This window comes from Piliocolobus tephrosceles, chromosome 11 (assembly GCF_002776525.5).
Source record: "Piliocolobus tephrosceles isolate RC106 chromosome 11, ASM277652v3, whole genome shotgun sequence".
Classification (NCBI taxonomy): Eukaryota; Metazoa; Chordata; class Mammalia; order Primates; family Cercopithecidae; genus Piliocolobus; species Piliocolobus tephrosceles.
Genome location: NC_045444.1, coordinates 57,439,565 through 57,455,962, shown reverse-complemented (window position 1 = coordinate 57,455,962; position 16,398 = coordinate 57,439,565). Strand labels below are relative to the sequence as shown.

The 16,398-nt window shown below is 43.8% G+C and overlaps 1 protein-coding gene across 2 annotated transcripts in view; it reads right to left on the bottom strand.

Annotated features, from left to right (window-relative positions):
* The window catches only part of LOC111522191 (cytochrome b reductase 1), a 27,217-nt gene extending 12,245 nt beyond the window's left edge, over positions 1 to 14,972 (bottom strand). For both annotated transcript variants that reach the window (XM_023186020.2, XM_023186021.3), the window contains exon 1: positions 14,480 to 14,972. In XM_023186020.2, the coding sequence (XP_023041788.1) occupies positions 14,480 to 14,666 (187 nt within the window). In that variant the 5' untranslated portion in view covers positions 14,667 to 14,972. The remainder of the gene's footprint in view (positions 1 to 14,479) is intronic.
* Between the last annotated feature and the right edge of the window lie 1,426 nt (positions 14,973 to 16,398).

Here is a 16,398-nt window from a genome sequence, read left to right as displayed (position 1 = left end):
CTCATTGTTCAGTTCCCACCTATGAGTGAGAACATGCGGTGTTTGGTTTTCTCTTCTTGTGATAGTTTGCTAAGAATGATGGTTTCCAGCTGCATCCATGTCCCTACAAAGGACGCAAACTCATCCTTTTTTATGGCTGCATAGTATTCCATGGTGTATATGTGCCACATTTTCTTAATCCAGTCTGTCACTGATGGACATTTGGGTTGATTCCAAGTCTTTGCTATTGTGAATAGTGCCGCAATAAACATACGTGTGCATGTGTCTTTGTAGTAGCATAATTTATAATCCTTTGGGTATATACCCAGTAGTGGGATGGCTGGGTCATATGGTACATCTAGTTCTAGATCCTTGAGGAATTGCCATACTGTTTTCCATAATGGTTGAACTAGTTTACAATCCCACCAACAGTGTAAAAGTGTTCCTATTTCTCCACATCCTCTCCAACACCTGTTGTTTCCTGATTTTTTAATGATTGACAGGCAGAAACACATCTAAACCTACAAACACAGATGTGAATTCAGCCCCTTTAAAGCTTCCAGCACAAGATGTCATTTTTCTTATTCTTTGGTTCCATTCTAACACTTAACAGTTCTCACCATTAGGACAATATTTATTTTACTTAATCCCAACCCTGAAGGATTGCTACTTACTACATTTAGTGTGTATATGGGTATCCTGTAAATGTTGATTGGTTATTCTTCCTTGAGAATGTGGAGACTTTTTGGATAATCATTTCTATATTCAAGGAATCTTTTCAAATGATTTAATGCAATACCTTAAAAAGTACACTTTTAAAGCAAGCTCAAGGTCTTACCCCTACTTCATCTTCTCTGAGGGCATTAATGTGTCTTGCTGTTTCTCTACTGTATCCCCAGAGCCTAAGGCAGCCCTGGACTCAAAGCATGTAGCTCCTCCATAAGTATTTTTTAAATCTCTGTATTTTTTCTTTTTGAGATGGAGTTTCGCTCTTGGTTGCCCAGGATGGAGTGCAATGGTGCAATCTCGGCTCGCTGCAACCTCCACCTCCCGGGTTCAAGAGATTCTCCTGCCTCAGCCTCCCAAGTAGCCGGGATTACATGCCCAGCTAATTTTAGTAGAGACGGGGTTTTGCCATGTTGACCACGCTGATCTTGAACTCCTGACCTCAGGTGACCCGCCCACCTTGGCCTCCCAAAGTGCTGGGATTACAGATGTGAGCCACTGCGCCCGGCCTAAAATTTTAACTTGACATATGATAATTGTACATATTTATGGGGTACATAGTAATGTTTCACAACATACAATGTATAGTGATCAGATCAAGGTAATTAGCATATTTATCACCTCAAACTCATTTCTTTTTGTTGAAAACATTCAATATCCTTTCTTCTAGCTGCTTGAAAGCATATAGCATATTACTGTTTAGTCATCCTACAGTGCTATATAGAACACTAGAACTTATTTTTTAAACTATTTTGAGATTATCGTAGATTCACAAGCAGTTGTAAGAAACAGTACAGAGAAATCTCATATACTCTTCACCCAGTTTTCTCTAACATCTTATATAACTATGGTACCATAGCACAACCAGGAAATTGACATTGATATAATCCTCTGACCTTATTCAGGTTTTTTTTGATTTACTTATTTTTTGTTTTTTTCTCTCTCTCCTCCTGCATCCCTTATTCAGATTTCACTAGGTTACTTGTGTGTACGTGTGACCCATAACTTTTGTTTAAATAAACAAGCGCAAAGCACTTTCTACAGACTCATCAAATCTAGAAACTAAACTGATGTCAACGTAAACACTGTGGCTTCCCCTCCTCATGCTTTTTCTCCTCTAAGCACACCGTACATAATTCTCTAGTTTTCTGGGAAAGCAAATGCCTCTTTACCCAATGACCTAGTGACCTTTTATCTACAAAGTGGAGCCTTCTGCAATCTGTGTGTGATCAGACAATAGTAAAATAAAAATGTGCGATATATGAAGACCTAATAACACATCTCCCCTTTGCCTGGGTTGGGCTCATTTATTACACACACACACACATACACAAAATTGAGTCCTTGCTAGGTAGTAGGTACCATCTAAGTGCTTCCCAGTTTCATTATCATTCTCACCTCAACTCTGTGAAGATAGAATTATTACTGTTGTACAGAGGAAGCTGAGGCAGAGAGGGTAAGCAGTTTATCCCTCCTCAATTCATGGTTTAAAATTAATGTTGTTTTTTTGTTATCATCATCACCATCATATTATAAAAACACCACCCTGGGTAAGGAGCCTTAGATGAGTGAATTTGAATATCTACATACAGAAAAAAAAAAATACTCAGGGTTTCAATACTCGAAAAGCAAATTATGAACAATGAACCATAGTAGCATTTTCTCCCCAATCTGGATCATATTATATCAAAAATTCCCAAAACAAAAACTAATCTCTGATATTAAAAGTCAAGAGTAGGCTGGGCGCAGTGGCTCACACTTGTAATCCCAGCACTTTAGGAGGCTGAGGCAGGCAGATCATTTGAGGTCAGAAGTTCAAGACCAGAGACATAGTGAAACTCTCTCTCTGCTAAAAATACAGGCTGGGCGCAGTGGCTCATGCCTGTAATCTCAGCACTTTGGGAGGCCAGTGTGCGTGGGTCACTTGAAATCAGGAGTTTCAGACCAGCCTGGCCAATGTGGTGAAACCCCATCTCCACTAAAAACACAAAAATCAGCTGGGCATGGTGGTGCACGTCTGTAATCCCAGCTACTTGGGAGGCTGAGGCAGGAGGATCGCTTGAACCAGGGAGGCGGAGGTTGCAGTGAGCAGAGATCATGCCACTGCACTCCAGCCTGGGTGACAGAACCAGGCTCTGTCTCAAAAAAACAAAAAATTAGCAGGGCATGGTAGCATGTGCCTATAATCCCAGCTACTTGGGAGGCTGAGGCAGGAGAATCACTTGAACCGGGAGGCAGAAGTTGAGGTGAGCTGAGATCGCACCATTGTACTCCACCCTGCCTGGCGACACAGCAAGACTCTGTCTCAAAAAAAAAAAAAAAAAAAAAAAAGAGGAACTATCATGATATCATGACTCAAAGGAGTTACAAGGGTTGCTGGGGGGTTTCTGATGTGCCTAGAATATTGCTTCTTGGTCTGGGTACCCAGAGGTGTTCATGTGATAAAAACACATCCCTTCTGATTTAGGTACTTTTGTGCGTGTATGCTGTTCTTCAGTAAAAAAAGTTTACTTTTTAAAAATGTTGGGGCCAGGCACAGTGGCTCACGCTTGTAATCCCAGCACTTTGGGAGGTCAAAGTGGGTAGACTGCTTGAGCCCAGGAGTTCAAGACCAGCTTGGGCAACATGGTGAAACCCCATCTCTACAAAAAAATACAAAAATAAGCCAAACCTGGTGGTGTGTGCCTATAGTCCCAGCTACTCAGCAGGCTGAGGCAGGAGGATTGCTTGAGCCCAGGAGGGGGAGATTGTAGTGAGCTGAGATCAAGCCACTGCGCTCCAGCCTGGGCAACAGAGCAAGACTCTGTCTCAAAAATAAATAAATAAATAAATAAAGCCAAAACTTCAAAGACAACTGTGTTCCCAGTAAAGACTTCTTACTCTTTCTAATACTATGAAGCATACAGAGAAATGTGTCAAATTTGCTGTAAAACTGAACTTCACCCCCTTTGAGTGTCAAAACTTGATTTTTAAAAACCTTTTACATATACGCAAATTGGCTGCACACTGGCTTTCCCTGTCCAGCAGTAGAATGAATAGAATACATTCAATCTTTTATTGATCATTTGGGGTCATCAAACACCAATTATTATCCTGTTACTCTAAGGGGGGAGCCCTTAGGGGTTTCTGAAGCAGGAGAGGTGCTCACCTCTGATCCAATGAGCCCAGACAATTATGGTTTGAGAGTCTCCCTGGGTCTCTTTAAGAGTTTTTCTATCTCGTTTTGTTTCTGGCTTCGGTTAGGGCACCTACTTACAACCTCTCTCCTCCATCACTTTGTCTCATCCTTGATTCCCACCAGCTCTAAGTTTTAGCTTATAAAATGTCTTATTTTTATTTATTCATTCATTTTTTTTTAGACAGAGTCTCACTCTGTCGCCCAGGCTGGAGTGTAGTGGCGCGATCTTGGCTCACTGCAACTTCTGCCTCCCAGGCTCTAGTCATCCTCCCGCCTCAGCCTCCAGAGTAACTGGGACTACAGGTGTGTGTCACTATACCCAGCTAACAGCTTATAAAATTTTATGTTGCTGAAAAGCTTAACATCTGTTAAGTCTGGGTCGTGGGTACTTAGGGATCTATTATGTCTTTTCTTACGGTTGAAACAGCTCATTCCAGTTTTAAAGTTAAAACAATATTTTCATAAGCCTGAAAACCCACTAGCCAATTAGTCTTACCTACTCAATAGATGTCTTGCGGAGATTTGAGGAGCTCTCCCACAAGTGAGGCATGTGACCTCTAGCACATGGAGTTTTCACAGCATCTATCCTGGCTACATAGAGGCTGTGCTGCAAAGCTCAACATGCTTCAAAATGCTCTCTGGAGCATGAAGGATAAATGCAAAATGTTGTATTTGCATAAGCTGTTTACATTCTTTTTAAAATGTATAAGCAACTGAAATATGGTGGACTTTGGGAGAAAAGGGCAATCTTAACAAATCAAGCCATATTTCCTAAACAAGAATCTATTCTCGACAGTTATAAAAACTGCCTGGAGAGTGGAATTTAAATATTTCTTGCTTCTTTGGCTTGGCACTTACCTAGACACCATTCCTGAGGTTCAGTGAGAAGGAAGAAAAAGGTCCCCTAAGCCCACAAGAAGGGGAAATGGTATAAAACAGCTACTTGTGACCAAAACAAGGGTTTGCTATTAGAGGCTCTAGTTGGCATTCCATTTCTCCCAGGAAAGGAGGGGAAATACAAACATATATATGTATGAGAAATACACTTTAAATCCTTTAAAAGAAAAGATATTGATGGTGGAGCATGCTAACATGATAAACTTAAAAAGAAAGGGAGGGAGGGAGAAAGAAATTAATACCTGTGTATAATTATCTTAAGACAATGAAGAGAAAAACACAGTAACTTGAATTTGGGTTTAATTATTAGAAAATGTCGGCTGGGTGCGCTGGCTCACACCTGTAATCCCAGAACTTTGGGAGGCCAAGATGGGTGGATCACTTAAGGTGAGAATTTCAAGACCAGCCTGACTAAAGTGGTGAAACCCTGTCTCTACCAAAAAATACAAAAATTAGCCAGGCATGGTGGCGTATGCCTGTAGTCCCAGCTACTAGGGAGGCTGAGGTGGGAGAATTGCTGGAACCTGGGAGATGGAGGTTGCAGTGACCCACTACACTCCAGTCTGGGTAACAGAGCTGGAGTCTCTGTCAAAAAAAATTAAAAATAAAAAAAGAAAGAAAGAAAAGAAAAGAAAAGAAAATGTCTCAGCTCCTTGTTGCATAACCAAAACTCAGGAATATGTGAAAATACATACTCTCTAAAATGTATACATTTTAGATATTTAAAAATGTCTGTGGTTTGACACCAGATTTCCATCCATATACCATTACAAAACTATTTATATATACGACTTTGTCTTATAGCAGGCAATGCAAATTTAGAATCTGTCAAAGTGTGTGTGGTAGGGGAAGAGTGCTTAGAGGGACAGAAATGTCCTCAAACATGGAAAACATTTTGACTCTAGTTCTTCTGTGTTAAAATCTTGTGACTCATGAGGGTGGGAACATGCCTATCTTGTTCACTGTCACATCCCAGTATTTAGCATAGAACTTGGCATATAGTAGGAATTCAGTAAGTATGTTTTTGTTTTTGTTTTCTGAGACAGAGTCTCTCTCTTTGTCACCCAGGCTGGAGTGCAGTGGTGGGATCTCGGCTCACTGCAACCTCCGATTCCCAGGTTCAAGCAATTCTCATGCCTCAGCCTCCAGGGTAGCTGGGATTACAGGCAAGCACTACCACGCCCAGCTAATTTTTGTATTTTTAGTAGAGATGGAGTATCACCATGTTGGCCAGGTTCATCTCGAACTCCTGACCTCAAGTGATCTGCCCACTTCAGATCCCACCTCCCAAAGTGCTGGGATTACAGGCGTGAGCCACCATGCCCAGCCCAAATAATTCTAAATAAAGCACAGGAATAATTGCTAATAAAGCACCGCAGTTCATTCAGTATGCCCAGCAAATGAGCAAATCCTCTTTTACTTTTTTTTAAAATTTATTTTTAATTAAGAGAGTTGACAAATAAAAATTGTATATATTTGTGCTATACAACATGATGTTTCCATATGTATATATATACACACACAAACACACACACACACACACATCATGAAATGGTTAAATCAAGCTAATTAACATATCCATCACCTCACATATTTATTTTTTAGTCTTTTTTTTTTTTTTTTTGAGACAAGAGTCTCACTATGTCGCCCAAGCTGGAGTGCAGTGGCGTGATCTTGGCTCACTACAACCTCTGCTTCCTGGGCTCAAGATATTCTCCTGCCTCAGCCTCCCGAGTAGCTGGGATTACAGGGGCACACCACCATGCCCGGCAAATTTTTGTATTTTTTTGTAGAGACAGGGTTTTGCTGGCTACCATGCCAGGCCCATAAAATGCACAAATAAAAAGACTCAGAAAAATTGTACTGCTGATCCAAGTATTAGCTAATAGAAGACCAAATAGCCCTTTCAAATAAGTAAAAAGCATTCTGTACTTGGACCCACTTAACAAATTGAAGTGAATTCAAAAATAAAATAAGAGTAAGTCATTGAGTTTGAAGTACACTGGAATTTTACAACACTTACGAATTCTACTTAAACACGGTGTGCCCATTACACTTCCCTTCCCTCTTTGAATAAAGTATTATTTCTCTCTCCTTAGCAGAATGCTCAGAACAGGATTATCAGTCTCTATAACTCATTTTCCTCTGCACGCAAGAGCTTACCAGATTCTATCCAAAGGACCTTAAGTTTAAATGAAAAAGCAGAGAATCTGCTTTAAATAAACTTCTTGAAAAGATTCCTGCAGTGGCTGTCAAAGAAAATCAGAGCTTTGAAACATGTCTGTGCATTCAAACTGTCTTACAGCATGAAAGTCATGAAACCGAAAATCTCTGGAAAGTCAAAATGAAGGAAGTGATTCAGATGATTTGGAAGATATTTTTAGGCCTAGAAACATCTCTGAGTGAGGCCGGGCGCGGTGGCTCAAGCCTGTAATACCAGCACTTTGGGAGGCCGAGACGGGCGGTTCACTAGGTCAGGAGATCGAGACCATCGTAGCTAACACGGTGTAACTCCGTCTCTAGTAAAAAAAATACAAAAAACTAGCCAGGCATGGTGGCGGGCGCCTGTAGTCCCAGCTACTCAGGAGGCTGAGGCAGGAGAATGGCATAAACCCGGGAGGTGGAGCTTGCAGTGAGCTGAGATCCGGCCACTGCACTCCAGCCTGGGTGACAGAGCGAGACTCCATCTCAAAAAAAAAAAAAAAAAATCTCTGAGTGATTAAAATCCTCGCAAAGGCAGCTACATCATAAAAAATACATGTATAAAAGAAAAAATTCAATTAATTGAATACACATTTAAAATATTCAGAAATTGTGTGTTTTCAGAAAGATCAGCTATATTTTCTTGTGCCTCATATCAATATTATGATGGATTAGAAAGAGTACTGGCTCTGATACTACCTGGTTGTCTGACCTTGGCCAGACATTTGGTCTCTAAAATGAAGGGTAGAACGTAAGGTCCCAGCTAGCTCTAAATATTTAAGGATCAATATAACCTACATCTCTAAACAAAACAACAAAAATCCCCATCATAATTTGAGCTGGGATGGCGCGGTGGTTCACAACTGTAATCCCAGCACTTTGGGAGGGGTGGAAGAGTCACTTGAGCCCGGGAGGTCAAGGCTGCAGTGAGTCATGATTTCGCCACTACACTCCAGCCTGGCTGACAGAGCAAGACCCTGTATGAAAACAAACAAGCAAAAAGAAAGAAACCATAACTCGTGTCCAACCAAATCAAATGGGAACAGCTTGCAGACTGAGTTGTATCTTACTTGTTTTACAGTGTCTGGCACACAGTAAGTATTTAATAAATATGTTAATTAAATGGATAGGATAATATATGAAGAAATTGAACAACAACAACAACAAAAACTTAGAAAAGTACAGCTGAAGTCTGTATAGACATTTCAAAGCTTGTTTTGACCTTTTAAGGAAGTTTCTATATAAAGCAAAAAGTTATAACAAAGATTTCTAGTCTAACCTTGTTTTGTTCTTTTTTTTCTTTTTCTTTTTTTATTTTTTTTGAGACAGGGTCTGGCTCTGTTTCCCAGGCTGGAGTGCAGTGGCATGGTCACGGCTCACTGCAGCCTCAACCTCCTAGGCTCAAGTGATCTTCCAGCCTCAGCCTCCCGAGTAGCTGGGACTTACCAATACACACCACCACGCCTGGCTAAGTTTTGTATTTTTTTTGTAGAGATGGGGTTTTACCATGTTGCCCAGACTTGTCTCCCTACTTGGCTTCCCAAAGTCCTGGGATTACAGGCATGAGCCACCGTGCCTGGCCCTCTATCTTTCTTAGGAAGAATGTTCTACCTTTTAAGAGAAAAATTTAAAACCTCGCAAAGTCAAGGCGGGTGGATCACCTTAAGTAGGGAGTTCAAGACCAGCCTAACCAACATGGAGAAACCCTGTCTCTACTAAAAATACAAAATTAGCTGGGCATGGTGGCGCATGCCTGTAATCCCAGCTACTCAGGAGGCTGAGGCAGGAGAATCACTTGAACCCGGGAGGCAGAGCGTGTGGTGAGCCCAAATCGCACCATTGTACTCCAGCCTACGCAACAAGAGTGAAACTCCGTCTCAAAAGAAAAAAAGAAAGTGTCCCAAGGAGTGAGGGGTCAATTATGTCAAATGCTGCCTTCCACTCAAACACTATGAGGACTGAGAAGTGACCAATGCAATTAGCAACATGGAGGTCATTAGCTACCATGTTAAGCACAATTTTGGTGGAGCAGGAGGTAAAAACCTAATTGGAGAGGGCTCAAGAAAGAATAGGAAGAAAGGAACTAGAAACTGCAGGTATGGACAAAAATTTCAAGAAGTTCTGTGGCAAGGGAAGCAGAGAATTGAGGCAGTAGCTGAGGGACATACAGGGTCAAGAGTGATTTTGTTTTGTTTTCGAAGATGATAGAAATTATAACATGTTGGAAATAAGCCAGTTAGCGGGGAAACTAACTGAAAAAGGAGAGAAAACTGGGATGAAGGGAAAAGGAGGCACAGATTGTACTTAAGCAGCAATATTCTCATCAGCTAGAGGCCTTAGAATAAAGATGCATTTGCAGTGCAATAGATGTCCATTCTTCCTGGAGGTTGATAAGCCAGTGCTTTTAAACTGGCTAAACAGGAGAATCACTAGGGAAAGGCGAGGGTGTATTTACTTTAGACACTATTATTATAGTCACAAGTAAGTGGCTGTAAATTGCATTTTATTACTAACAATTCAATGATGATACAGAAATAATCATTCATTCAACAACCACTTACTCGTCTACCATGTGTCAGTTCTCAGTGTTATTCTAGGTGCTGGGGATATAGAACTGAGCACCACAGTCGTATCTAAAACATTTTTATTGGTTGCATTATTTTAAAATCTATGTGTATTTGTTTACAACAAAAAATATGTTGGGGATATTTTTTGTGGTTTTGGTCACAAAATTTCTTTAAATCATCTCTTCATGCTTCGTAAAAACCCTTGTATCGCTAAGATTGACAGGTTTTATTATCAATGGTGTCCCTGAAGCTTATTTTAGAGTAGGTATTTGGGGCACTTTCTGCATTTTCTTTTTTTTTTTTTTTTTTTTTTTTTTTTGAGACGGAGTCTTGCTCTGTCGCCCAGGCTGGAGTGCAGTGGCCGGATCTCAGCTCACTGCAAGCTCCGCCTCCCGGGTTTACGCCATTCTCCTGCCTCAGCCTCCCGAATAGCTGGGACCACAGGCGCCCGCCACCTCACCCGGCTAGTTTTTTTTTTTTTTTAGTAGAGACGGGGTTTCACCAGGTTAGCCAGGATGGTCTCGATCTCCTGACCTTGTGATCCGCCCGTCTCGGCCTCCCAAAGTGCTGAGATTACAGGCTTGAGCCACCGCGCCCGGCCCTGCATTTTCTTATTTGCTGGATTTTACCCCAAGAGCTTTTCAAGTCTATTTAAGTAATCATGGAATTTGGTCACTTTTAGATAAATTAATAGGATATCCCAACTGCTTTTTAAGAACTGCTCTTAATTTCTGTTAGTCTTTTAAATGTTACTTAAAGGTAGTTATATTCTCTCACAAAATCAACTTGAGATCATTAAACTATTTAATTTCTCTCCCTTCAGTTTATACAATAAAAGGAGTTCTATACAGGAAAGGAAGGAGTATAGAATTGCCAAGACTTCTTTTCACTAAACTTAGACACCTGAATTTTCTACCTTTCACTAAAGAACACATTCCACCTTGCTGAACCTTTAAAAGGTCAACAGCCACTTTGATAGCGTTTGTTTCAGTCTTTTCTGTGGCCTCCTTTTCAAGGTTCATTTCTCTGATTTCCTAGTAGTATACTTATTTCATGGGAAACATTTCTTTCAGAGAAGCACAAAGCCTCTTCTAAACTCTTCCTCATTGATGTCAGTCTGTTAGCTAGATTTCCCACTAGTTTAAAATTTTATTTTAGTTTTAGATTTCCCATGATCTGCTATACTTTAATTTAGAATATATACATTTTCCAAAATATACTTGGAGTGTGGGAGGTGGGGAGAGAGAAGGGGAAAGGAAGGGAAAGCGAGAGAGGGACACGGAGGAGAAAATGGGACAAGGAGAGAGAGGGTTAGCGAGAAAGGGAAAGAGGAATAAAGGAGGAGAGGGATATTTGTTTTATAACTTCTATGTTAACTTTGCTTCTTTGGAGCTTTTTTTTTTTTTTGAGACAGAGTCTTACTCTATTGCCAAGGCTAGAGTGCAGTGGCACAATCTTGGCTCACTGCAACCTCCGCCTCCCAGGTTCAAGCAATTCTCCTGCCTCAGACTCCCGAGTAGCTGGGATTACAGGCGCGTGCCACCACACCCAGCTAATTTTTACATTTTTAGTAGAGACAAGGTTTCACTACGTTGGCCAGGCTGGTCTCTAACTCCTGACCTCAGGTGATCCACTCACCTTGGCCTCCCAAAGTGCTGGGATTACAGGCGTGAGCCAACATGCCTGCCCAGAGTTTTTTTTTTTTTTCTTTTTGAGATGGGAGTTTCGCTCTTGTTGCCCAGGCTGGAGTGCAATGGTGAGATCTCCGCTCATGGCAACCTCCGCCTCCCGAGTTCAAGCGATTCTCCTGCCTCAGCCTCACAAGTAGCTGGACTGTGCCGGCCCAGAGCTTACTTCTTAAAGGTGTTTCAAAGGACTCATACTTGTTCTTAATTTCAAATATTGTTTACTATTTGTATATTGCATTTCTAAAGCATTTTATACTTAGAGTAATAACTGTACTTTAGCTTTCCTTTCCTCATCTCCAAATATTTGTGTATTACAGAAGGGAACATTACATCGTGTTCTTTGATAGAGATCTGAAATCTCATAGCCTAAAATTTTCCTCCTTGCAGCAATTACACACAGTAAAAAAGTCTGCTATAACATGGCAAGTCTGTAATGTGTGGGTCCCTCACAGCCTATAAAGTTTATTTATTACTCCCCCTCCTTCCACTGGAGCCTTCCTAATACTTAGGGTGAGGAATGTGGGTGGGTGGGCCAAGATATGGAAGAACTGGGGAGAACTATGCATGTGCCTATATTTATGAAAACATTTATGCTCATGTCAATTAAATGCATTATATGATTAAAGTGATTTGCACATCCAGGATCCAAACAGGAAACAGGATGAGTAATGACGGGACAAACTCTGGACCACTGATACAAATACAGTAATTGAACCCAAAGAAAACAAGATCGGCCAGGTGCGGTGGCTCACGTCTGTAATCTCAGCAGTTTGGGGGGCCAAGGCAGGTGGATCACTTGAGGTCAGGAATTCGAGACCAGCCTGGCCAACACAGTGAAACGCTGTCTCTACTAAAAATATAAAAATTAGCTGGGCGTGGTGGTACACACCTGTAATCCCAGCTACTCGGGAGACTGGGGCAGGAGAATTGCCTGAACCCGGGAGGTGGAGGTTGCAGTGAGCCAAGATCGCACCACTGCACTCCAGCCTGGGCGACAGAGCAAGACTTCATCTCAAAAGAAAAAAAAAAAGAAAGAAAGAAAGAAAAAAAGAAACAAGATTTTCATAAGAGCAGCAGATGAAAATTGCCAAAATTTACACATTTTTGTCCAAGAGTAAATATGAACAGATTAAGAGAAGTACAAAGTTTAGAGAAATTAAAAAACCTTTTAGGAAAACTGTATATTGGACTCTAACATGAATGAAGAGTTTCAAAACATATTTTAGATGAAGGTTTTTCACTATCTAAAAAGATTTGGCAGAAAATAAGCATACTGCCATAAAAGCAGAGAATCAAACTTTTACGATAAGGTCACTGAAAAGACTTAAAACAACGTTCGTGGATAAGTTACATAACTCTTCTCTGTCTCAGTTTACTCTTACATACATGTGACATAATGCACTTAGTGGACATACAACATGCAATCACTGTTAGCCATTCTGATGTCTTCTCCTCTATGGCAAGTCAGGCAATGAATAATAATACTTGTTCCCTTACCCTCAATTATGAGAAGATATTCCAAGACCTCCAGAAAGTTTTTTGGTATTAGAAGCTGCTCTGAAGAGTTGGGTAGAAGAGGAGACTGGTTCTACTCTTTGAGCAAACAAGGTGTAGACAGCTCTGGGCCAAACTTAAGGGTTCCAACCATGAAGGAAAAAGTGCTTCTGACAGTTACTTTGGAACTTGAGTATGTTTTTCTCTTATAAGCGTAGTGGCAAAATAACTGAGAGTTACGCAACGAAATGCCTTAGGTGCCCAGTGGTGCTCACACCCTGATGCCGATCTCACACCAGGGAAGCCTTTGAATGCTGAGGGTTCGTAATACCTTCCACTACATTCCAGAGTGGGAGAACGCTGGCCACACTTGTGAAAGCTGCAGTACAAGTTTAAAACAATCAACAAAAACCAAAACCAAAATCACTTTTCTTTAGGAATGAGGTCAGCACTATTTTGCACACTCGTTCGTGGGGAGTTAAATATTTGGTGAAGAAAAGCCAGCCTGCCCGGAGGCAAAGCTAGAGATTTCGGCCAGTGGGCGTATCTTTCCAAACCCTTGCTACTCCTCTCGATTATTTTCTGCGACATAACTCCAGTCCACCCCTTGCTGCCTTTCTCTAACTACTTTCTCAAGGCCATGCCTTTTGGGAAGTGGTTACAAATAAACTATGTTTGCGCCACAGGCTAGAGGTTCCTCCAGCTACACGGCAAACCGAAGGAAGCTGTCAGGACATTGTGAGAGGCACTACACAATGACAACAAACACTGCCAGCGATTGCTGAGCCCCACCCCCACGCCAGCCACAGCCCGGAGGATGCAGGCCCGGGGCTGGCTCGCCGCGGGCCAAACACGGACGCAGCTCGCGCCGCGGGCAGCCGGAGCAGAGGCATCCCTCGGTGCAAGGCAACCGCGGGCCTCTCCGGGCATCTCCCACCCGGAGTGCTGGGCCAGTGCCCAATAGGAAGCCCCGCGGGGGAACTTTCGCCCTCGGCTGCCACATAAACAAGTCGGGCTCAAGACTGTCCAATGACTGGGCAGGGCGGCGAAACATTCTTTGGAGTCCTGGCAGCTTCCCGGACTCGACTGAGCTTAACGCTCTTGGAGGAGAGGAACCTAGGGCGGATGCTTCACTCGCCCCCCCTTGGCCAGCCCCTTCACGCAGGGCCGAGGATGTTACAAATAGGGGCAAATTCTCGCCCCGGCAATCTTTCCCCGGGGCCTTGCCCTCCTCATCTGCAGGCTGGAAGCAAGTTCAGCAACAGGCTGGGGCGAAAGTGTTTCCGCGCCCCCGACTGCGCAGGCTCGGTCCACAGGGGCGACTTTCCGGGGCGAGCGGGCTGCAGCGGCCCGACTGCGCAGCGCTCCGACATCGCGCCCGGGCTCAAGTTTCTGCGTCTTGGAGGCGCCTCCAATGCGTCTCAGCCACTCGCCGCAAAGAGTTAACCAAGTGGGGCCGGTCCCGCTCCGCCGCCCCCAGCAGCGCGTCTCCACCGCGTACTCCCGGCCCCGCGCTCGCTGCTATCCGCCCGAACCGCAGCTGCGTCTCGCCCCCAGAGCCGGCCAGCCTCCCTCCCGTGCCACCCTCTCACCCCGCCAGCTTGGCTTCCCGCGCGCTTCTCACCGCACTTCTCTGGGCCCCGCGATACTCCAATATTTCCTCAGCTGGGAGGCGCTTCACTGAGGACCCTCTGCCCCCCGTCGCTTTCCCCGCTTTCCTCCCCGCACCCCCCAGGAGGTGCCAGTACCGATGCCCTGGATGAAGACGAAGCCAGTGACCACGAGCACCGGGTGCCAGTTAAACTCGAGTGCGCTGCCGTCCCAGCCAAGCCCCTCTCGGTAGTGGAGGACCCAGACGAGGGTGAAGATCACCGACAGGAAGCCGACGAGCAGTGCCGACCCCAGCAGCGCCAGGAAGCGCCAGTAGCCCTCCATGGCCGTCAGCGCCCCATACTCCGTACCGCGGGGGCCACAGTAACTTGGAGAGGCGGCGGAGGCCTCTGGGTAGTGGCCGAGCGGCGGGACCGGGGCGTCGACTTCTTGGGGCTGTCTCCGCCTGCGGGGAGGGACTTTCTGGGCTGCTGGCCCGGAATGTGGGGCCCCTTGGGGGTTGGGAGCTAGCCCCAACTCAGAAACGGGCCCCACCCCCGGGATCACGCGGCCGCCGAGGGCGCTCACTGCCTGGTGGCCTCACCCTCGCCCAGCATCCAAGCTCGCAGAGGGCTTCAGTAACAGCCCTAGTTAGTTGCTCAAAGAGAGAATTCCGAAGATTTTATACCCACCACTTGCTTTTAACCCTTCCAGTATCTCGTCCTTATTTGTGGGGAGGCTGAGTAGGGCAGTGGTACGCCCTCTTGTTTAAGAGAAGAGAGGGATCGGTTGTAAGGTTATGTGTGTGCTTTTAACTCTAAAGAAGCCTCCTTAGCCACAGTGCTGGAGAATTGCTGTCTCTGACATCAGAGTGTTAAGGAGGAACCCGTAGGGTGGTGTAAACAAAAAATAAAATCCTAAGCCCCTCACTGACTGAATGGACCCCCTTGGCCAAGCAGACCCCAGAAAAACCTTAAAGCTGAGTTTCTAGCTACAGCCAGAAGGGAAATCAGGAAGTCTACTCTCTCCCTTTTGGAATTTAGACTCAACAACTGACTAGCATTAATGCTTAAAAGAGAAATCATAAGGCAGACGGAACGGACTGTTTGTAGCAATAGGACATCAAATAATAAAAAGGACCTAAGTCACACACTTACACTTAAGGAATAAACTATGGTCTAACTGCCACAAAGGTTTTCTTTTTCTCTAGAGGCTAAACAAGCACTGGTTTGAGATAAGCGATGTTAAAACTATTACAACTTAATTAGCTCACAGACACTGACCAGCTGAACCCCTGTTCCACAAGCCAGAACTACAGCTTTCACTGGACAAGAAACTGATTTCAGGAACTTTTTCCTGATAAGAAGACCACCGACCATGGACTGGTTCTGGCCAGTTTACAGGATTGTGCACTTGTATGCATTCACGGCCTAAAAAGACCTTTTGAAGTATAGGTTTGAAGTAATACATTTAAATGTTAAGTCTCCACCCCAAAGAGAACATGTTACATGCACGTTTGTTCAATATGCATGTGTAAGGACCACCTCCATCAATATTCATAGCTCCTCCTGTAACCTGTTAAGTATGTATGTTTGGCCAAACTGTTCAGCATAAAGCTTCTACCCCAACCCCTCTGCCTTCCAAGTGCCCGTCTCTGGTCTTAGGCCAGAGGCTGTGTTTATCAGCCTATGGAATGGCCACCTTGCAGGCTATAACCTTTTAAAAGAAAGTCTCCTCCTTTTTCAAATTTATAATTTTTTGTTTTAAGTTAACAGTAAAGGCTGGGCGCAGTGGCTCACACCTGTAATCTTAGCACTTTGGGAGGCTGAGGCGGGCAGATCACTTGAATCCAGGAGTTTGAGACCAGCCTGGGCAACAAGGTGAAACCCTGTCTCTACTAAAAATACGAGTGTGTGCACCTGTAGCCCCAGCTACTTGGGGGACTGAGGAAGGAGGATCACTTGAGCCCAGAAGGTCGAGGCTGCAGTGAACTGAGATTGCACCACTGCACTTCAGCTTGAGTGACAAAGTAAGACTCTGTTTCAAAAAACAAACAAAAACCAGTAAACCGGGGTCC